We start from the raw sequence: 24,223 nt of genomic DNA, 5'->3' as shown, positions 1-24,223 counted from the left end.
AGCACGCCAATAATTTGGGACCATCTGGGACAAAGTCCTGCCTGTGGAGCGACCTGGTGGAACCACGCCGTAGCAAGTCCAATCCACTTTGCGGTGGCTCTGGTGAAAACTGTGAGCCCTTTAGACTCCCAGGTGTCGGCTTAGGTCATCGTCCGCGGTGGTACAAAGGATCCAATACCGCTGATACTGACAGTATTCTTATTAAACACTTCAAACAAAGAGAACCATACCTAATAGAAGATCAATTTAGACTGATTGTATTTCTATCATTGAGACAGGATAGGGATGTCTCCCACAGCAAAAAGTGTAATCACTGAAAAGATAACTTGTAATATAGCATTAAAAATCCATTTGCAGTTACCCCTGTCATACAGATAAACACTTTGCAGTGTCCTCATCAACATGTGAGGCCTCTCAGTGAGGAACACTGCTGATTCAGTTACACTTTTTGTTGTGGGAAACATCACTGTGCTGTCTCACTGACTGAACTATAATCTGTTAATTTGATTTGTCTAGAAGGTTTGAATCAGGACTGAGATATAGAGTTTGAGAATTTTTACATAAATCATTTATTTTATTTATACAGTCAGTTGAGAGGTTTGCCTCAGGCGGCACTTTGTATTATTGCTGAGAGGGCGGCACATCAGGGAGCTGCTTGGTCATACGTCAGCTGCTGATGACTGCTTGGAGTGCACAGCAACATTAAGGCTACATTCACATCTCATTATTAGCATGGAGCAGGCGCATACTGTAACACATCCATCATGGATTTTTAGATCTATGTCTCTGTTTTGTGGCATGTATGTTTTATTCATTGCTTTTATATTCATGTCATCTTGATAAAGTATGCACAAAATAGAGTAAATATCCACCTGTCTTGTCCATAGAGATGAATGTATACACCCAAGCTAGATAGCCTGCAATCGGCAACAAGAGCCACGTGTTTTACACTGTGTACATAGGATTTTACAAATCTGATCCAAACACCCTGCTGGGAAGTTAAATGTTTAGTAAGTTTGGAACTTCGGAGAGTCTGTTTTTTTCTTGTAAGGTTACTTGCCAAGTGAAAGTGACAGATTTGTGCCTGCAATTGATTCATACTGAGGCCCAGAGCGATAAACCCTTTCTCGTGACATTTCCGATTCTCTTGCTCCATTCAATGGTCATTGGATTGGTGGAAATAGCCGGGGACCACGCTAAGTCATCTCCTGCACTCTCATATAGAATGAACGGAGCAGCAGGACGCATGCACAATCGGCCCCTCCGCCTCTAGAGATATAAACCCTGGTTCTCCTGATTGGTGGGAGATAGTAATTAACCATTAATCCCGGAGGTCACGTTCTCATCTTGCATTTACGTTGCAAATCAATATCAAGCACATCGAGAAGGAGATACTCTAGAACGCAGATGCAATGAGACCTTTTGGGCATTTGGGAGCCAGGAATACGTGTTAGTCATTCCCAAACACAAGTATCATAAGTTACTCCCCCTGATGTTCCTGAATTTCATTTCTCAACACAATTTAAATGCAGTATGTGTATGAGGCCTTCAAGACCATAGCTTTATGCATGGGAAAGAGGGGCATCAGTCCACTTTTTTGCCCCAGGCAGCAGAAGAGCTTAGTGCACCCCTGTATCTGGGGGTGTAGCTACAGCTCAGGTTAATAAGCTTACACGGAGCTGCCCGAATCTTATAGACTGCAGTTACATACATTTCAGGGAAAATAATAACAAAGCTGTATTTTATGGGTCGTCCAATCAGTGTCTTACGTTCATGAATAGTCAGAAGTGTCTGTATGTTTCATGTATAGTATCTGACCACTATATGGTCACTTTATGGCATCAATGGTATTTTTAGCAACTGTATAGTGGTGGCAACCCCCTGACTCGGACCCCCACCTATAGATTGTTATTGACTACAGTTACAACCAATTATAATCTTTTCCATTGAGTTTTTTTTTTTTTGTGGTATCAAAGTGGAACATGATGAGATACAAGATATGGATGGCTACATATGTTTGGTAGGTCACCAATCATCTTCACTTGTCACAACATGGAAATGTATTGGAGTATACCGTCCCACATGTAATCTCCAATTCTCACAGGACCTTCAACTCCACTCTATTATCATCCACTCTTCTCACAACATCTCCAGGACTTCTCCCGTGCATCCCCCATACTCTGGAATTCTCTACCAAAATGTGTCAGAGTGTCCCCCACTTCCAAACCTTCAAATGTGACCTGAAAACCCATGAAAAAAACAATCTGCAACAATTGGACACAAAGACTATTTCTTTATAAAGTAATACAAAGCAGATACAAAGAGAATGTGAAAATAAAGATGGATTGATGGGTAAAAAAAAAAAATTAGTTGGCACAGCCCCGAAACGCCAACTCTTCTGTAAATGAGGCGAAATCTTCACAGAGTTGATAATATTCATCATCCTGACATTCCCGTTGTGACGGCCACATCTCAATCCAAGTGTCACTGGTGATTATGTAGGAATATCTGTAAGGGAATCAAACAGGTGAATTATCAGAAGGACACAGATAATATCTCAGGGGTGGCATTACAGGGGGTTTCAGGAATTCAGGACAACCAACCAATGGATCCAGGCCAGTGGTGCCAAAGAAGAAGGTGTAATTACTGTGTCCTGCTCTGGCTCCATATGAGCATGTTATGATATTTCTTCCTCCCACGTATCTTTGTCATTACCTCTTATGTGCCCTGGTCAAGGAGACCACCGGTGGCAAGAAGTTATGGCATCAGCTTCAGGCAAAGAAATCTGCCAGGGCAGGGTAAATACACTGGGGGTAATTTACTAAGGGCCCGATTCGCATTTTCCCGACGTGTTACCCGTATATATTTCCGATTTGCGACGATTTTCCCTGTATTGCCCCGGGATTTTGGCGCACGCGATCGGATTGCGGCGCATCGGCGCCGGCATGCACGCGACAGAAATCGGGGGCGTGGCCGAGCGAAAACTCGACGGATTCGGAAAAACCGCCGCATTTAAAACAATAAAAGTGTCGCTTGGGACGCAATTACCTTCACTTGGTCCGGCTTGGTGAACTCCAGAGCGTTCAGATGCTTTTCAGCGCAGCAGCGCCACCTGGTGGACGGCAGGGGAACTACCTTGATGAATCCCGGCCGGACCCGAATCCACCGCAGAGAACGCGCTGCTGGATTGCAAACGGACCGGGTAAGTAAATCTGCCCCACTATCTTTTTTTGCCATTCCTGCCCAGGTTATTCTTATATTCTACTAGATATGTGATGATTTAGTCCAATACAATGAGAAATAGAAAGTCACAAGTGATGATTGTGATGTCAAGACTTGAATAATGAAAAAAGTTAAAAAAATATAATGTTACATGACTATGGGATGTGACTACCTGAGATACTGATTCTGAGATTTTTCTCATGTGCCGTCATAATATTCTTATCTCTACAACCACTTACCCAGAGCCGGTGTTCCACACATCCTTGTACACTCCCCAGATCACATAGTCTCGGCCGATCACCAGGTTTAAGGCATCTTTACATTTGATGTGAGCAATAAAATTACGTTCATCATCAACAGACACTTCATCTGTACCTGCAGATATAATGAGAATGAAGGAGCATAGACTGGAAATATAAATATAATAACATGTATTTATCAGTTTCTACAATATAAATATTTTCAAACAATTCTAGATTTTTAACTATTAAAAAAAAAAAGCCGTAACCAATGAAAACTGCCCATTGGCATTACATATTGGGGCCCGATATCCTGCATGTGTCGCTTCCCCGCACAGGTCCATCGGAGTTCACCTTCTTCTTCCAGGTGCATGTAAGTGCATTGTCTTGCGACACAATTTAACAGTTTAATCCTCCGGTCAATCCGAATCAGTCGGACCATCCGACGGCCCGACCCCGATTTCTGTCTCATGAAAGCAGCGCGTCAGCTCCAAAATCCGATCGAGCACGACACAATCCCAGTGCAGACAGCTATTAAATAACTGTCAAACCACGCTAATACCGAAAAAGAAGAAGAGTCCAACAAAAGTGCAATTGCTGACCCTTAGTAAATGAGCCCGATTGTGTGTTCTATTACCACATGGAGATCTTCCAGCATCAATGGAAGGGTATGTGGGGTTTACAGTTGATCTTCGGCATCCAGAGACTCTTTGTTTTATCAGAGCCAGAGTTCTGCCCTTACCTCCACGACTCATGTCATCAAAAAATGATTTCCACAGTCCCAGGACTAGACATAATGGGGCTTATTTAGTAAGGGTCTGCGTGCGCACTTTCTGACTTACCAACGTTTTCGAGAATTACAAGTCGTTGACAGGTATTTAACAGGAGTCTGAGCTGGGAGTGTGTCGCAGGCAATCGGGTTTTGGCACAGCTGCGCTGCTTCCATGCAACACAAGTTGGGGGGTGGGCTGTTGGACGATCCGACTGATTCGGACTGAGCGCGGGATTTAACTTTCAAATTGTGAAAGACAATGCACTTACATGCACTGGGAAGAAGAAGGTGAACCATGTCGGACCTGAGCAGGGAAGCGACACATGCAGGATATGGGGCGCACAATCTTAGTGAATCGCGGCAGAGTGCATTATCGTCAGACAATGCACTTTCAGGGAACTTCGTCGGACAGGTAAGTTAATGTGCCCCATGATATATCAAAGTAACTGTTACACTACCGGAAACTCCATTTAGTTGGATGATAAATGAATGTTTTTGTAACGTGGCCTAAAACATACAACGTGTAACTTACCGATTTTAATGACTTCGATCATTTTCATGACGTAGATGTTGTAGTTATTTCCCTTCTGAATGTCGGTCAGTGTCGTCTTAAAGACTGGAAACAAATTTTACCAATAGTTATGAATTCATTTTTGCATGTTTTAACCTCCCGAAAAATAAAATATCAATAAACATTTCCATAAATTTGGTAAATAATCTACTTCCATTTTGTGTTTACAGCTCCCATGCAGAGCTATGTGTCTCTGGGGTTTCAGATGACGCCTGGTGTAGTCTTGTTATAAATCGTTCCATCTGTCTTATATTTTTAATTGCTAAAAATTATATTTAAAATAATATATATAAAAATAATTTCTGAATGGAAGCGATGGTGTCGTTGTAGTGAGAAGAAGTAGTGGTTGTACGTGAGCTCTAGAACCTGAGGGTAGAGATGTATGAAACATGTCTAGAGACCCCCCTACTACATGGATGGTAGGATAAGCCTTTTTCTGACGTAGCTTTTAATTTGGCTTCTTGTGGTATCTGAGTGGCGATGAGCGTTTCTGTTAAGGTTCTGGTTTGGCTGAGTTCAGCTGGATCCAAACCTGAAGGTTCTGTTATGGTTCAGGTAGCGATCCCGAAGTCTCATCCCCTCTGTTCAAAACATCAATTGGTGCAGGCACCAATCATGGAAGTTACCCTTTAAATGCCACTGGCAAAGATGATGACATCACAGAGAGTGCCGATCCTCAGGAAAATGGCGGCATGTTCGCTGGCACTGATCACAATTTTATAAATGCCAGTGGATTGTGTCCCAGAATTCCATCAAGAGTCATGACTCCCCAATGACATCACGGGGAGTGACAATCTTAGCGAAAATGGTGGCACCTACTACATTTAACTGCCACCAACAGCTTTGCCAGCAGCATTTAAAGAGTTAACATCTGCAATTGGTGATCAATGTGCGGGGTCAGCCTGAAGACTAAGCCCAAACTTGTGGCTGAAGTTCAGGGACCTGAACCCACAATATTCAGCATAGACCTGACCACCGATCCACTCATCACTAACTATGATGTCTGTGGCCCCAAGCAATTTCATTGGCTGCATTTTGGGTAAATAAGCCCTTGCTTGAGGGGTATAATTACAATGACCAATTTTCATATGATATACATAAAATGGTGAAAAAATAAAAAATATTAAATGAAGTTTACTATATCAGATTGATGAATTTTTTTTTTTAAATCTAACAATTTGATAATAAAATTATGAGGGTCTCACCATAGTCCACACTGGAGTTACAGGCTCTTTGTATCCGAACAAGGGCATTCAGATTTTTCAGTTTTTGCTGCATAAAGCAATTTGCTTAAAGAAATAGGGACAATAAAAAATGTTAAAATATGAAAACGTAAAAAAATAATTTGGAGAAAAACATTTATGGCTCCTCCGAAATCCCTGTAAATGATTGTGTCCCTTCACCTTCTGCACAGCGACAGACTTCTCCGGTACAGATCTTCCCCAGGAGTTTGCTGTCTTCCGACACGTGGTAGAACTTAGTACAACGGTTGTCTATTGGGTAAATAAAATTACTTCAAATTGAGTTAAAATTCTATTTCCAGAAATCATTGTAGAGGGCGACTGATATTCTTATGGGGTCACAAAAACCTCTGATTTTAAACAAAGCCAAACCCCCCCATTCATTATATCATCTCTGAGCCAGGAAAGTGAGACCGGCCACATATGTAACATTACACAATGACTTTTCTATTACATGTTGCCCGCAGTTAGTACTCTGTCTACAAGCTGCCCGCAGTCAGTACTCTATGTACAAGCTGCCCGCAGTCAGTACTCTAGGTACAAGCTGCCCGCAGTCAGTACTCTAGGTACAAGCTGCCCACAGTCAGTACTCTAGGTACAAGCTGCCCGCAGTCAGTACTCTAGGTACAAGCTGCCAGCAGTCAGTACTCTAGATACAAGCTGCCCACAGTCAGTACTCTAGGTACAAGCTGCCCGCAGTCAGTACTCTAGGTACAAGCTGCCCGCAGTCGGTACTCTAGGTACAAGCTGCCCGCAGTCAGTAGTCTATGTACAAGCTGCCCGCAGTCAGTAATCTATGTACTGACTGCCTGCAGTCAGTACTCTAGGTACAAGCAGCCCGCAGTCAGTACTCTACGTACAAGCTGCCCGCAGTCAGTACTCTACGTACAAGCTGCAGCAGTCAGTACTCTATGTGCAAGCTGCCCACAGTCAGTACTCTATGTGCAAGCTGCCCACAGTCAGTACTCTATGTACAAGCTGCCTGCAGTCAGTACTCTATGTACAAGCTGCCTGCAGTCAGTAGTCTATGTACAAGCTGCCTGCAGTCAGTACTCTATGTACAAGCTGCCTGCAGTTAGTACTCTAGGTACAAGCTGCCCGCAGTTAGTACTCTAGGTACAAGCTGCCTGCAGTCAGTACTCTATGTACAAGCTGCCCGCAGTTAGTACTCTATGTACAAGCTGCCCGCAGTTAGTACTCTAAGTACAAACTGCCTTTGAAGAGTTTACACTTGCAATTGATGCCCGCACAGATTTTGGTTAATAACAATGATGGGCTGAGCCGAAATCTAAACTTCTGGCCTAAGAATGGGCTTTGGGACCCGACTCTGGAATGTTCGGTACAAATAAAAAATGTTTGGGTCCAGTCTTAATTAATTATAAGTAGTTAAATGAGATTTTGTGAGTTGGATCCTACTTGGTGTGTAATAGTCATACACTGTGACCGATCCAGGCTGGATAAGTCCAACTTCAAAGACCTGATGAAGGTAGAATTTCACACAGTCCTCCTCCGCATGGGAAATCTATGAGGAAATATAAACGAACAAAGCAACTCAAAACATCTTTATGTAACAGAGGATGAGGATTGACCACAAACAGAATGCAATCAATGTGTTTTCTTGTCTGTGAGAAGGATTAGGAGACCCCTGGCCCAAGAGGTGGAGCTCAAATTTCTCAAATCAGTACCTTCCAACTTATCCACACATACAGTGCTGTAGAGATAATGGATAGGCATCAACATGGCTTGGGAGGGTTGAGCTTTGGTGTGGACCTCGGTTATAAGTTCTACTATATAGACAGTACTGCAGAATTTTCTGTGGATATGCTACAGAAGACCACCAGTAAAATCATTCTCAAAACTTGTTCTGCCTTTGTCTATGATGGCTCCCTCCACTTTATGTGGCTCCCACCTATCACAGCTTGGCCCCACCCTTCATGGGGTGTGTGAAATGGTGACATGATCTGCAGTGGCCCACAAAGAGCTCACTGCTAAATCCACAGGGACAGCATTTTGGTAAGGACAGGAAGTGAACAGGGAGAGGACTTCCTGTCTGAGGTTTGAGAAAAAACTGAGCTGTCAATCAAAAGAGGGAAGCGCTGTTCACTGGCAGCCTGGAGCAAATGTGACTCTTCTCTCCAGAAAGTGACTCATGTCTAGTCTAATTAAGGTACAGAGCCTCAATGGCAGATAATTTTATGTGATGGGGGGGGGGGGGGGACTTCTAACCCTTTACCAGCAGTTATTACTGGTATGATGGGTAAAATTCTAGTGATAGGTCTTCTTTAACCAATAATGTACTAAATTAGTTATTTATGCCACAAAAAAATATAATATTATAAAAGAATAGTTAAGAAACTAAGGGACATCAGATGAGCTGCCTGGATAACTGTATTACATCACAAATAATCAACTATCCTCAGCCTAAAAGGACAAGTCTCCTAAATCAGAGGTCAGAATAGAAGTTGATTCTACCAGAGAAATTGTCGTAAACAAGACTCCCCCGACCCCCCACCACATGGAAATATTCTTACCCGGTCCAAGTACAGAATCAATGTCCCCTTATCAAATGCTTCTTTGTTGATCTCAAAGCTGGAGATGTATCGGTCCACTCCTTTCTTCAGCTGTAAAGGAAATTTTCACTTCTTAAATATTTTTAAATCCCATCATTTGATGTCAATGTAAATTGGGAGACGTCTATGTGCACTGGGCTCATTTTAGAGATTTTTTCTCCTTTTTTTGAAATTTCAAAAAATTAATTTTAAGACTGACTTGATTGAATTTACAATTGGATTTGATTCAATTTGAATGATAATTGTCCCGGCTGTCCTAGAAAGTCTTGTATGGTGACCCTGAGGTTGTCTTAGAATACACACAACTCTTTTCAGTCCTTAAAAACTATTGTCAAAAAAGTGAGGGTCATTAATGACTTTGGGAAAAATTGAAATTCAGCAAGGATCATCAATGACTATAAGGAAACCTCGAAATTCAGCAAGGATCATCAATGACTATGGGGAAACCTCAAAATTCAGTGAGGATCATCAATGACTATAGGGAAACCTCGAAATTCAGCGAGGATCATCAATGACTATAAGGAAACCTCGAAATTCAGCAAGGATCATCAATGACTATAAGGAAGCCTCGAAATTCAGCGAGGATCATCAATGACTATGGGGAAACCTTGAAATTCAGCGAGGATCATCAATGACTATAGGGAAACCTCGAAATTCAGCGAGGATCATCAATGACTATAAGGAAACCTTGAAATTCAGCGAGGATCATCAATGACTATGGGGAAACCTCGAAATTCAGCGAGGATCATCAATGACTATAGGGAAACCTCGAAATTCAGCAAGGATCATCAATGACTATGGGGAAACCTCGAAATTCAGCGAGGATCATCAATGACTATGGGGAATCCTCTCAATTCAGCGAGGATCATCAATGACTATGGGGAAACCTCGAAATTCAGCGAGGATCATCTATGACTATCGGGAAACCTCGAAATTCAGCAAGGATCATCAATGACTATGGGGAAACCTCAAAATTCAGCGAGGATCATCAATGACTATAGGGAAACCTCGAAATTCAGCGAGGATCATCAATGACTATAAGGAAACCTCAAAATTCAGCAATGATCATCAATGACTATGGGGAAACCTCTCAATTCAGCGAGGATCATCAATGACTATGGGGAAACCTCGAAATTCAGCGAGGATCATCAATGACTATCGGGAAACCTCAAAATTCAGCAAGTATCATCAATGACTATGGGAAAACCTCAAAATTCAGCGAGGATCATCAATGACTATGGGGAAACCTCGAAATTCAGCGAGGATAATCAATGACTATCGGGAAACGGACAGTGGCCTCTGGTGAGAAACAGCTTCAGTACAACAAAAGTTTTTTCATGCCATTTTAAGTTGAATAATAACCCAGAAGTCACCCTACCTTCTCCGGATGCCTACACTGCTGGTATGAGAAAAAGCTACGGGTTATGTCCGTCCTCTTTGTATATTTCTTAGCTGTGAATTAGCAGCCACAATTTTGAGCGACCTTTGTGGTGCACTTTTAAAATAATTTGTTAAAATTCAAACTTATTGCAACATCTCTGCCCGGTTGGGCTTCACCACTATCCTCTGTTTCCATAGAGCCCTTTTACCAGAAAGGCAGTGTTGTTTCAGCTAAAAATATCAATTCTCCAAAATGGACAAAATGTACTTTGATTCTCTACCTGGTATCCAGTCAAACTAGACATGTCCTCTATGTGGACCGCTCCCTACAGCATCCGGCCAAATTGTGGCGCTTGCGCATTAGGCTCTCCAGCTAGCAAGCGAGATGATGTAGGGGAGGGAGGGGTTATACTGAGTCGATGAGAAAGAGTGGCTTGACACCCCCTGTAGATGACTCGCCCAGTTCAACTCACTAAATTCCCTGCCTGAATACCAGGTTAGGGAATCAAAGTGCATTTTTTCCATTTTGGAGAATTGATTTTTTTTTTCGTAGCTGTAACAACAGTGTCCTTCTGGTATAAGGGCTCTTTGGGAACCTGTCATAACCAAATTTGGTCAAAAGGGTGGTGACGGGTTCCCTTTAAAAGGTTCCACCCCTGATTAGTGCCTCGAACAATCTCGTGGGTTACCTGAGCATTAAGAGAACATTCAGCTCAAGAACAAATCTTAACGGTCTAAACGTCCCCCCCTTATTTTGAATTCTATCTCGCACTAGTCTGAATGCTTCCATATTTCACTCCTGACTGTCTCAATTTTTTTTCTACCACACCCACTTGTCTCCTGATAATTTTATACTGGACTACGGTTGCTTCAGTTAGTTGTGCTGGACCTATCCTTTCTCTGTTCACATTCCTAACTTGCTGGTCTGTTTGGGTTTAATGTTGGGGGGGCGTGTCCAATCATGTGTTGATCAGGACCCTGATATCCCATAAGAAGTTTTTTGCCCTCTTCCTTGTTCTTGCTATAAATTTTCTCTACTGATGTGTAGTGTATTATGTATTGATTTTTTTCTGATCTTGCTCACATCTTTACCTACTGCTTGACTTTTGAGTAGTCCTCCTGTGTTTTGTTTAGTTCCGTTTTTGTATTTATGTTTCACTTCGCCCAGTTATCACCAACTATCACTAACTAGGTAGGATTGGCAAGTAGATAGGGACAACTGGGAAGGTTTACTGTTAGGGCTCACCATCTCTGTCTTTCCTACTTTTTTCCTTGGTTGTATTTGTCCTGTCAGCAACATTATACTTGAAACTTTTAACACATTTTGATTTCTGCAATTTCTATTTGCTAATCTCTATCTATTTGGAACTTACCTTTTCAAGACTCTCTTTATCTGGTTCAAAACCGGTCATCATAGAAATATCTAGGATGGACATGGTGGCATCATAGGTCTTAAGAAATCTGAAAGACAGTTTGTTATATGAGAACTATGTCTACATCAAATCCCTCCATGTTCTTCATGATGAGTGAAGGATTGCAATGTTATGTTTTTAAATATCTTTTTATTGTGTTTTTATATAATTATATAACAATTAATTAAGCAATTTCTCATATAAGTACAACAACAGTGCTGAGAAATACACAGTAGTAAAACATATTAGCAAACATTCTAACCTGGCAAATAGACACAAAAAATGTAGATGTAGACTTTGACTGCAGGAAAGGTCAAAGTTCTATAGGGAAGGAGTGTATATGTGGCTAGGGAAAGAGGGTATATAGGGCGGCTTTGGGCAAGGAGGGGATGAAGAAAGAGAAAGATGGGGGTAAGATATTCTCCGATGGGGTCCCAAGTACCTCCGTTGGACCCCTCGTCGCTCCTGGAGATTAATGGAACAGATGGCCGTGCATGACCGTTCTGCTCCATCACCGGCACTCTGCATTCTCCATTAGCTCCATGGAGAGGAATGGAGCAGAACTGCCATGCACCGCCGTTAGCTCCATCAAGACGGAGGTACTTGGGACCCCATTGGAGAATATTTTACCCCCATCTTTCTCTTTCTTCATCCCCTCCACCCCTCCTTTCCCAAAGCCGCCCAATACACCCGAAATTGTTTATTTACTTGCTTGGTGGAAAAACCCCTTTCAGACTGGGTGGTCTTCCAGAGATTAGAAGGAGCTGCATCCAGTAGAGAAAAGATTATTGCATTATACTGAATTAGATGAAGGTTGCCTTGGGGGAGTACAAGGAGACGAGATCTTTAGGAACTTTTGATGTTTATGTAAATGCAGAAAGGAAACTACTCAGAGGTGGCAGATTTCAGAGGCTTTATTTATCTAGTGAAGGAAGGAGGAGGACGTTTCCAATCATCGGTGGGGGATTGAGGTTTTAACAGTGAGGATTAGATCCATCCAGAGCTGTCTGCTTAAGTGAGTGTTGGAAAGTGGTTGGTAGCTTCAGGAGAATGATCTGGCTGTTAGTTGGTGGGAGCCAGGACAAACTTTTTGTATGCTTTTTTCAGTATGGTGTTATCGTGCTGCAGCTCCTCCATATGTGCCTGATTGTTGGCAGGGTATGCTTCTCGTTTGCAGACAAAAAAAACAGGAGTGGCTCTGGCAATGGCTTGGAGAATGTGAGGCTACAATTTCATATAAAATCCATCTTCTTTATTCAAACATGTAAAAAAATTATGTTTAAAAAGCAATCCATCTAGATGGCAAAATGCACATGTAAAAGTGACGCATTTCGAGTGATATCACCTCGGTGGATTTTGTGAAGTTAACTATGAAGTTTGAAAATCGGAAAACAAGGGGAAAAGTGAGTTTAGTGCTGGAATTGAAGATTAGAATGAATAGGTAACCCACAAATTCTGCTGTGTGATGGGTAGGACCACTAACTGATATCCCTTCTATTGAGTTGTGTTGTCTGACACAGAGGACATTTTCACGATGATCAACAGACTTCATTCTTCTTTCTTTTTGTAACCCAGCAACTCTGTATAGTAAAGTATGGAATCCAGTCACACTGATTGGTTGTTTTTAAGATGAGTCGCATTCCCTATTTAAACCTCCCCAGTACTCACCAGACCAGTGCTTCTCCTACACAGAGCGGTTCTCCGCCATTTCCCTAAGCGCCAGCGCCTGCACAGCGGCCATGTACGCCTTGTCACATTGCAGACTGGTAAGCACGGTATATCATTCTCTTATACAGGTCTACTCCACTCTCAGCCTCTCTGCATACAGGTTGGCTAGTCCTTAGTCACCTCTGGACTGTTTTTGCAACAATGATCTCTACATCTGATCCCATATACCCAGTGGATAACTGAATATTTAGAGATAACATACTATTTTAATGCCCGGAGTAGGCTTTTTCTGGTTGATGGACTTACCTGTTAAAATGTACTAATTGTATATACCGTATATACTCGTGTATAAGCCGAGTTTTTCAGCACAAAAATGTGCTGAAAAACGTCCCTTCGGCTTATACACGAGTCATACAGTCATAAAAAATATTTAAAAAATAATAAACTTATATACTCACCCTCCGGTGGCCCCGACGTGCAGCGCTGCTCCCCCAATGTCCGCGCGGGTCCTCTTCTGGCTTCCGCGCCCGTCTTCTGTCATACTAGGCGCCGTCCGGGGGAGAACAATGGCAGCGCCCAGCACGAAGTTAGAGAAGAAAGAAGACGGGCGCCGAAGCCAGAAGAGGACCCGCGCGGACATCGGGGGAGCAGCGCTGCGCATCGGGGCCACCGGAGGGTGAGTATATAAGTTTATTATTTTCTTTTAATGCTGGGCTGGCTGTATATTACTGTAGGCAAGCTGTACTGGGGGCAGTGCTGTATACTACTGGGGGCAGTGCTGTATACTACTGGGGGCAGGCTGTATACTACTGGGGGCAGTGCTGTATACTACTGGGGGCAGTGCTGTATACTACTGGGGGCAGGCTGTATACTACTGGGGGCAGTGCTGTATACTACTGGGGGCAGTGCTGTATACTACTGGGGCAGTGCTGTATACTACTGGGGGCAGTGCTGTATACTACGGGGGCAGTGCTGTATACTACTGGGGGCAGTGCTGTATATTACTCGGACTGGCTGTATACTACTGGGGGCAGGCTGTATACTACTGGGGGCAGGCTGTATACTACTGGGGGCAGGCTGTATACTACTGGGGGCAAGCTGTATACTACCTGGAGCAAGATTTATGCTACTGGGGGCTGGCAGGCTGTATACATACTGGGGGGGTCTGTGACCAATGCATTTCCCACCCTCGGCTTATACTTGAGTCAATAGGTTTTCCCAGTTTTTGATGGTAAAATTAGGGGTTTCGGCTTATACTCGGGTCGGCTTATACTCGAGTATATACGGTATGTATATATTCATGTCTTCTAAATCTCAATTCTTTGACATAATTTGTATCCACATAGTCATATGTCTGTTATTTACTTTATTGCAGTGTCCGATGAAGGTCAGAGATTGACCGAAACGTCACACCACTGTTTTTGTTTGCAAAATAAACTTATACTCCAATCAGTGTGACTGGATTCCATACTTGCTAAGGGGATTGGGACCCTATCCAGAGCACCTGAAAGCGTATTCATAGGTGTGCGGTACGACTCCTAGACACTCTGTGTAGTAACATGTGATCAGTCTTTAGTTTGTAAATTCTCAGGTCATATTTACCGACCCCTCAACCAAAAGGGAAAACTCCTTGCAAATCCTTACCAAGAGCCAAAAGCAGATCCTTGTACATTGGGGAGCGATGACTTTTTGTGTCTCACATAAATAAGTATCATTGCTAATTATCGGTATGTGAGATGTAGCCTCTCATAATATAGAATATAACACATTATAGCACATACCTTGTACAAATAGTCATGGACACAGTGGACTTGGCTCCATCAGGTTTCTTTGCTGTTTGAGAAATTGTAAAAAAAAAAATAATTTTATTGCAACATTTAAACAGGAAGTCGGCTTAAGGGCCCATGCACTTGTACGTGCACCCACCTAGCCATGGCCGTGCGGGCACACGTCGGGCCTGATGGAGAGGAGGAGAAGCAAGCTCTTCTCGCCCCTCTCTATAGAGAATAGTAGTGCACAGCCGTTCTTAAGGCGAAAGATAGAGCACACTCTGGGGCAGATTTACTTTCCCGGTCCATTCGCGATCCAGCGGCGCATTCTCTGCGGTGGATTCGGGTCTTCCGGCCATTCACAAAGGCAGTTCCTCCGACGTCCACCAGATGTCGCTGCTGCACTGAAGTTCCCCGAGGTCCGCCGGAATGCACCATCCTATACCTGGTGAAGGTAAGCGCGCCCCCCGATTTCCGTCGCATGCATGCCGGCGCCGATGCGCCACAATCCGATCGCATGCGCCAAAACCCTGGGGCAATACAGGGAAAATCAGCTCAAATCGGAAATATTCGGGTAACACGTCCGGAAAACGCGAATCGGGTCCTTAGTAAATGACCCCCTCTATCTTTTTTGCAGCCACAGCATGGTACGTAAATACTTTCTTGTGCATGAGCCCTCAGGGAGAGAAAAAATTTAATATAATGTATCCTACTCAAGCTTCCCTTTCTAGGTGCAAAGTCTTGTTTTACTCTTCTATTTTTGTTACTCTGGTTAATAGATTTTGTGATAAAAAAGACTTTTCTTGTCTTGTGTTGTGTTCTGGTTGGCCTTTTCTTGTGTTGTGTTCTGGTTGGCCTTTCTCATAACAATATGCAAGTATCCAAACCATCTATTGTCCTCAAAACAGATGTGGGCTTTTACTGATACATTTCTTTTTTTCATCTTTACATCATTATGTCTATAATAAATTTAAGATCACAAAATAACCAAGAATCAGATGAGGCGAGTATCTTACCATAAGGTTCGTCCTTTATGGTCACAGACAGGTCAAAATTGGTGCATTTCTTTTCCTTCTCTGTTTCCAGGGCATAATAAACAGATAAGACCTGGTGGTAAAGTGAACAAAAGCTTGTTAAAGGAAATCTAGCACCAGGATTGTAAACCAAGCACAATGACATGCAGGTGTGTGCCCCGTCTGGAAGGATCTACTTTACTCTTTGGTCCTTGTGCCCTCGTTTTTTTTTTGTTTTTTTTTAAAAAAGCTTTTAAAATCAAGCAAATAAGCCTGAGTTGCTCTAGTGTGCGTCATCTCAGTGCCGGTGATGTCACCTGGCTCTCTGTAATTCTGCAATCTCAGCAACGTGTAGCCGGCTATAGTGCTGAGACTATTGCGCATGCGCGGAAATTGCAGCTCGACCCCATTCACTTAGATAGGATGGAGGAGCACAAGAACTACTTAATTGGTGATTGTTAGATCATCACTAAAAAGAAGCTTGGTTTTTAGCAGAGTGATACAGTTCAGCTCAGATCAGCTGATGGGTGAGGATACTTATACTTAGTGAGGACATGTATCTTAGGGTTTTTTTTGTGTTTAATTGAGACTTTTGGCAGGTCTTTTTTTACATCTCAAGTCTTTTTTCTTGTGATTGTGCCTTTTTGATGGAAGTGTCTGGAATGAACTTGGAGGAGGGTGGGTTATGTACAGGAGTGGACACTACTGGAAATTGTGGATTGGATTGGTGAATTAAGCACCCTAGTCACACCCAAGGGAGGTGACGACACATTAAGGCTTGGTCACACTTGCCGTTTGGGATGCGTTTTCTAAAACATCACTGGAACGCATGCATTTTTCATTTTACCATGCGTTTGGCTGATTATAAAGTGTTTTTCTTCATTGTTGGAAGAGTAAGCACCTGTGTTAACATTTTCACTGATGCTTACACTTTTAGCAGTGAAGAAAAACTCTTTCTAACCATCCAAACGCATGGTAAAATGAAAAACGCAGTGTTTAAAATCGCTAAGTAAATGCCACATGTGAATGCAGCCTTTAAGCATGTCAACTAATTGTAATTTACATATTAAAACAGGGTCCAAAAAAATCCTTCCTCTGCACCTGCCATGGGCATTTGTGCCTAAAATGTCACAAAAGTAAGTATAAAAAAGTAATACATAAGTGAAAATAAAGTTACATAAGAGACAAGGTGCAGACAAATGTGTCCTTGAGAAACAACAGCAAACGTTGCAGTGAAAAAAAACAGAAAAAGGCTCAAAAAAAGATAGAAAAAACTACAAAAATAAAGATAAATATCCTCATTTGAGTTCAAAGTGGTTTACTAGAAATCCTTGAAAACTCTTTGTATATAAGGTCAGGGATGTCAAATATAAAGAAAATTGTACAAATTCTGCTCCAGTTCCTGGTTCCACCATCAACCCAGTCTTCCATTTTTCAGCTTGGCTATAAGTGGCACATATCACGGGACCTGATTTGGTCAATAAGGAGCCTCCTTAGACCAGAGTACTTTCTTCATTTTGATTCTAGAATCACGTCCTACGGTCCAAGGTAGCCACTGATTGGCCAGAGCAGTACCATGGGTACCCAGGATTTTAGGAAAATCCCTTTAAAGCCCCACAAATCATATTTTGATAATCTAATCTACAGATAGGTCATCAATATTAAAACATGGGGAAAAACATTCTTATGTTACCTTTAATGTGCCTTGACCTTTTCCTTTTGCGGTGACTATAAAGTCTCCAACCACAGATGTCTGCAATAAAAAAGTAAAATAAAGTAATGAGAATGTAGAGAATTTTTTCCCTACCCTTAGTGAGGATTTTATAGCTACTGAACCCATCACATCCCTGGATCTTTACCTCCTCTGATCGGGCCAGCAAGGCGTTACCCAGGTCCAGACGATGCGTTACAGACTGGGATCTCCCAGGAAGAGTGAAGGAGACATCCATGTCCAAGTCTTTGTATGTCGGCACGTCTATGTGATACTGAGCAAGGGCTTCAAACTGCATCATAGTAGACTAGAATACAGGGGTTATAGATGTGGCCAATACTCCAACCAAATTACATACTGTTGGACAATGATCTCATTATCAGTAGAAGTTTTTTTTATTCTAAAATGGGTATATTTTTCCAAAAAAACACAGAATGACAAAAAATAGGTAAAATATAAAACAAGTTATTATTTTTCAAAACGGCAATATTTCTAATACAGGAGATTTTCACAAGGTTCTGTCATATCTTGTTTATTTGGTACAAATATGACATCTTCCAACCCGCTCCGGCTCGTCAATGTCAGAGCTGTTAGTACCAGCAATATTTCTCTGGACAAAATTAGCACCATATGCGGAAAGTGTCACTGATATCTTAGAAATCGAAAGGCTTTTTGGGTAGAGTCTCTTTCAGACAAAGACCTCTTTAACGGGAGGAGTAGCCTATCTTCAGAGGATTACCAAGCTTACAATGTGTTTTCAGATTTTCAAATGTATTCATAAGTAGGGATGAGTGGACCCTAACCACAATGCTCGGTTCCGTGCCTAACATTGCGCGTTCAGAACCTCTACTCAAACTTCAATCAGAAGTTAGTGTTCGTTGTTGGAGTTCACCCCCACCAGTAACTCTTGCAATCAGTGCCTGCGCAGATCATGGGTGTCAACAATGTAAATGCTAATAGTATTTAAATGGTTATCACCCACAATTGGTGCCAGCAACAATTAAAGGTGCTAAATAAAGTTGAGTGGACCCATAACGTTACATGTCACTGGCAAGTGGCTTTACTTGACGCATTTAAAGGATTAACACGTGCGAATGATGCCAGCACAGACAGCAGGTGTTCGGATACTAGAACAGAACTTTTGTTCGAGGGTCAACTTAACTTGGTGAACCTGAATAGATCTGCTCGGCTCTACTCACAAGTCCACAATATCACTTTCTCTGATAGGCTCCAGGTACAGTGGCCCTAGAGCAGTCTCAACACTCGTACTTCACTGTATTCTAGTAGAAAGAAACGGGAGCCACAAAATATTGTCAATCTCCTTTGGCCAATAGCTTTGAAAAACCTAAACTGAAGTCAACATACAGTATTTTCCATTGAATTGGATGACAAACCTGCGTTGATCCCCAAACTTCGCCGTAGTATCTCTGCTCAGTGATCCATGTCACCAGGGCTCCAGCTTTTTCAAAGTCTTTCATCTTCAAAAGTGTAAGAAGAGCGTAAGAGGTGGCCTCCAGAGATAACATCCGGGAACCTGGATCACCCCAGTGTTTGTTATCTGGAATAAAAATGTAGACAAAGAAAACCCAATAAATGCAATAATAATTATAAGAATAATAATATTAATATCCCTCACATCTACAATAAATGAAGTCTAATAGCAAAATTAGTAGCCTACAGGTTGTCCCTTACTTACAGACAACCCCTAGTTACAAACGGACCTCTCTGCCCATCGTAAGCTCTGGTAAAACTCTCAAGATGATTTACAGTAGGGTGCTGTAGGGTGTCTGTAATGAAGCTTTACTGATAATCCTTGTTCTCCTAACAGCCCAAAATTTTGAAAATCCAATTGTCACAGGGACAACATTTTTTTTGGTTGAAGTTACAAATATAAAATATATTCTGGTTCTGATTTACATACAAATTCAACTTAAGTACAACTTGGAACCTAGCAAATTTTTATGTTTGCTTTTTTCATAAATTTTTAAGACTTTTCACGGCACATGTGCTCATTTGCAACATTTTTGCACCTAAAACAGTCTTCCGTTGAAGTTCATCATTGTCTAGTTTCCCTGAGTTATCACCTAAATCCAGATATGAAAGTTGTTATAAAAAAAACTGTTGCAAAAAGTTCCAAATTTTGGCATATATCTACGGCCTCCGTTTACCAGGTAAATAAATTAGCTTGGAATTAATTACAACTTTTGTAGAATTTTTTTTACTTTTGTTCTAAAAGATATTACATTCATTAAAGACCAAAAGGCACATATATCAAACAGTGTAATAAAACAGCCAAAAAAAGTAAAAAAAAAAAAGTTTAAATTAAAAAATTGCTAAAAAAAGAATAAAAGTCCCTTGATGCCCCATCCCTTATAAAAATCAAATACAACATAAAAGTGAATATCACCAAAAACACTATATATTGGGTATCACCACGTCTGTAACAACCCGTACAATAGAATAAAATCCCGTAGAATAAAATCTTCCCAGATCCTGGACAGTGAACATGAAAAAAAATTGAGACCCAATGAACATGAGAAAAATAAGAAAAATTGCACCCAGAACCTTCTAACAACCTAGAAAAGAGAGAGGATGCATAAAAGCCCAAGCCAGTGTAAAGAAGACATTTGTGAAATGTTAGTTGTAAAAGTTATTTGGGTGCTATGACTATCGGCCTAAAAAGAAAAAAAAATAAAACTTTAAAAATGAATACTTTTTAGAAATTTTTGCCAAATTTCAAAAGTTATCAAAAGATATCATTAAAATGTTTCTATTAATTTTGAAGTTCAATGTGTGATGAGTAACCAATCTCAAAATCCCCTGGATATGTTGGGGCACATTTACTTACCGAGTCCTGTCGCGATCCCCGAGGTGCCTTGTCCGACAAGGATGAAGTCTGGCGCGATTCAATAAGATCGTGCGCCCGATATCCTGCATGTGTCGCTCAGGTCCGCCGGAGTTCACCTTCTTCTTCCTGATGTATGTGAGTGCTTGTCTTGCAACACAATTTGAATTTTAAATCCCGCGCTCAGTCCGAATCATTCGGGTTGTCCGAAGGCCACGCCCCCCCCATTTGTGTCACATGAAAGTCGGCGAGATTGCGCCAAAATCCAAAACCCCTGTTAAATGCGGCACAAATCGGAAATAGTCGGTAAACCCGACGGAAATGCTGTGTGCAGACCCTTATGTTATAATGTTAGAATGACACATTTAAAAAATCCGGCTTGGTCCTAAAGCCCTAAAATGATTTGAATGTCACAAAGGGGTTAAAGACATAAGTTGGATCTATTTCAATCTCTATACTTATTTTCTTGATTCCCACCTGTGGCTGCACCCATGAGTTTCTTGGTGTCGTGCAGTTTGCCGGCCTTAGCCAACGCGTAGGAGGTGAGGGCTATGGAGTAGGGCGTCTCCAAGGAAAGATATTTCTCATCTAAATAGTCTGAGGCTTCTTCGATGCTCATAGGAAGATTCTGTATCCAGAGAGAATGATGAGAAATAGGTTCTATAGATTGTAAACAGTAAGTGCACAATTTTTCCCATATCTTCCACCATTGTGTATTATAATGTAGGGCAGAAGGCCCCGCCCCTCACCCATTAAACATTGTTATAACAGTGTTTAGAAAGTTGATGCAATGTTACAAGCAGACGTCAGTTTCCCAATCCCAATCTCTGCGCTCAAGGTATGAAGGGCTCTTTCACACTTGTTGATTCCCATGATTTTCATGGATAACTTAAAGGAAACCTAACATTTGATTTGATGCATTATGAAGCAAATATACCCTGAGACTGCTATAGCTACAGTGATGCAGGATCATATCTTGGTGAATCCCTGAGCTGAGTGGTTTTGCTGATAAAACAGATATAACATTATGATAATGAAGCTCTGCCTCTTCTATGGCTGCTTCAATGCTTGCTTCTGCGCTTCTTGTAGCAGGAGAGTTTTTCTTTGTAACAGGTGATGATGCAATCACTCTTCTCCCTGCCAGACAGAATAATCATTGCTGCACCATCCCCCACCTGATGTGTATGAGTGATCCAGCTCAGGTTGAGTAGTCATGCTTTGTAAATCCAAGCTCCCGTGTGTAATGTGTTTATCTTGGCAGACACGCTGTCCCAGCTTTCCCAAGGTCCTGAATGTTATAATTGTTTTATCAGCAAAACCACTCGGCACAGGGAATAACCAAGATATGATCCTGCATCAGTGTAGCTGCAGCATTCTCAAGGATCAAATCAAATGGTAGGTTTCATTTAATAAATCATCCTTTTGTGTGTGTGTTTTTTTACATTTCAGTTTTTTTCTGTTGTCCGTGAAAAATTTTTTAAAACCTGTCTGAATTTTTTTCATCCTTGCAAATTCCGAAAGGCAATAATAGATGTCAACGGGTCCAGAAAAGACAAAACTGATGACAGATCCTTTTGTTTTGATTTTTTTACTGGTGAAATGGGGAACGAGGTGTTATGTTTTCTAACCAATTGTAGGGCATAAAAGTGGAGATCTGTGCGTGCGATCCTCGTGCTGAGCTGCCTGGGCGTCTTCTTAAATTGAACTTGCTGATAATATGGTTTTTGTTAAGAATGAGTTCTCATACTTTTCTTAAAAATGATAAAACATTTGATGGTTATTCCTTAGCTACATGTTTTCAGGCTAAACATTGCTTCTTTTTCAAGCTACTACAGGAGGTCCCCTACTTAAGAACACCCAACTTACAGACGACCCCTAGTTACAAATGGACCTCTGGATGTTGGTAATTACTGTACTTTATCTTTAGGATACAATAAACAGCTATAACAGTTATCACAGGTGTCTGCAATGAAGATTTATTGTTACTCCTCGTTCTGATGACAACCCAACATTTTTAAAATCCAATTGTCACAGAGACCAAAAAAATTTTTGTCTGTGGCTACAGTTCCGACTTACATACAAATTCAACTTAAGACCAAACCTACAGAACCGATCTTGTATGTAACCCGGGGACTGTCTGTATAAGTAAGTGTAGCTGATCTAAACTTTCTAACCTTAAAACTTTCTAACTTTGAAACCTTCATTTTTTATTTTTTTTTGCGGACTTGATAATAAATAGAACAATGGAAGCATCACAGACGTAAAAAACTAATTTGTACAAAATGGAAGAGAACTGGAAACAAAATAGATTCCATTGTCAATGGACAAGCAGCAGGGGGGGGGGGTATCGGGATTGTTCAATTCTAGACATCATTAGATGGAATATATTTAAGTAATTACTTCTATCACTTAAAATTGGGCATCTTGATGAGGTTGCCTCTATGTCCTTTTGGCTTCAGCACAGAGGGGGAGGGGAGGAAGTATCTCATTTACTAAAGTAAAGCATTGGATTTTCCTAACACTTCTAAGCTGATGAGCTTCGATACCGGATGGGCTACTCAGTTTAATTACAGTTTTTCTTAAATCAAAGGTTTAATAGCAACACTGTGGGAATTGTCAGAATAAGAGGGAAGCAGATTAATTATATGAAATATAACATCATATTACATGAAGTAATATGAAATATTAAAATTTTCAAGAAATTAGTGATTTGGAAAATCTGATTTTTTTTTAATTCTGTCAAATTGGCCAATACTCTGTGAGGATATAGGGCAGGGTTCAAAGACCTTGGATGGTGTCCAGGTGGGCTTCCCCTATAAGGGCTATTACTATATAGGGTGAAGGACTGTTGCACTATTTCTGCTATGTCTAGCTGTCTGCTATTGCTTCTCCCATCACTGCCTTGTCGGCCTTGTTCCCTATTGTACCCCTGTGACTGCAGCTACCAGTACTACCTAGTACTACTACTCCTACATCATAGTCAGACATCTCCTGCCTTGCCCATAATGTTCCATATTGTAGTACTTTAAATGCTGTTACTACTACCAATACTACTACTACTACACAGCCAGACACATCCTGCTGTGACCAGCCTGCTCCATATTGTACTACTGTAACTGCTACTACTCCACAGCAAGACATCTCCTGGAATAGCTATCATGTCCAATGTTATTGCACTACTGTGATTGCTATTACTACTACTACTAATACTATTACTACTACTATTACACAGCCAAACATCTCCTGCCTTGTCTATCATGCCCAATATTATTGTATTACTGTCATTGCTATTACTACTACTACTACTACTACTACTATTATATGGCCAAACATCTCCTGCCTTAGCCATTATGTCCAATATTATTGTATTACTGTGATTGCTATTAGTACTTCTACCACCACTTCTACTAATACTACTACTACTATTACACAGCCAAACATCTCCTGCCTTGCCCATCATGTCCAATATTATTGCATTACTGTCATTGCTATTACTACTACTACTACTACTATTATTACACATCTCCTGCCTTGCCCATCATGTCCAATATTATTGCATTACTGTGATTACTACTACTTGTCCACCATGTTCCATGCTGTACGACAGTGACTATTACTACTTCTACAACCATTAGCCAGCCAGACATCTATGTTGTACTGATCTCATTACCACTAGGGTTAGGAAGTAAATGTTGCCCTTTGCCAATTAAGGACACCTTGCAGGAATGTGGAGACTTCTATCCCTTGATGCTCCACTGCGGGAATCTGGGAAATATGCAAATATGCTTTTTGTATAACTAAAACAATGTT

General features: G+C 41.4%; 1 protein-coding gene across 1 annotated transcript in view; it reads right to left on the bottom strand.

The window, feature by feature from the left end:
- Window positions 1-2,366: 2,366 nt before the first annotated feature.
- The window catches only part of LOC140128567 (complement C3-like), a 63,792-nt gene continuing 41,935 nt past the window's right edge, over window positions 2,367-24,223 (bottom strand). Inside the window, exons 29-42 of the mRNA XM_072150265.1 lie at window positions 20,891-21,041; window positions 18,963-19,126; window positions 17,717-17,875; window positions 17,551-17,610; window positions 15,861-15,951; window positions 14,857-14,908; window positions 11,369-11,456; window positions 8,577-8,666; window positions 7,462-7,567; window positions 6,208-6,297; window positions 6,010-6,093; window positions 4,766-4,849; window positions 3,462-3,597; window positions 2,367-2,508 (exon numbers count right to left, since the gene is read on the bottom strand). Of these exons, the coding sequence (XP_072006366.1) occupies window positions 2,367-2,508; window positions 3,462-3,597; window positions 4,766-4,849; window positions 6,010-6,093; window positions 6,208-6,297; window positions 7,462-7,567; window positions 8,577-8,666; window positions 11,369-11,456; window positions 14,857-14,908; window positions 15,861-15,951; window positions 17,551-17,610; window positions 17,717-17,875; window positions 18,963-19,126; window positions 20,891-21,041 (1,497 nt within the window). The remainder of the gene's footprint in view (window positions 2,509-3,461; window positions 3,598-4,765; window positions 4,850-6,009; window positions 6,094-6,207; window positions 6,298-7,461; window positions 7,568-8,576; window positions 8,667-11,368; window positions 11,457-14,856; window positions 14,909-15,860; window positions 15,952-17,550; window positions 17,611-17,716; window positions 17,876-18,962; window positions 19,127-20,890; window positions 21,042-24,223) is intronic.

Source organism: Engystomops pustulosus, chromosome 4 (genome assembly GCF_040894005.1).
Source record: "Engystomops pustulosus chromosome 4, aEngPut4.maternal, whole genome shotgun sequence".
NCBI lineage: Eukaryota > Metazoa > Chordata > Amphibia > Anura > Leptodactylidae > Engystomops > Engystomops pustulosus.
Note: the sequence above shows the minus strand (reverse complement) of the source record. Positions and strands in the feature narration are given on the sequence as shown.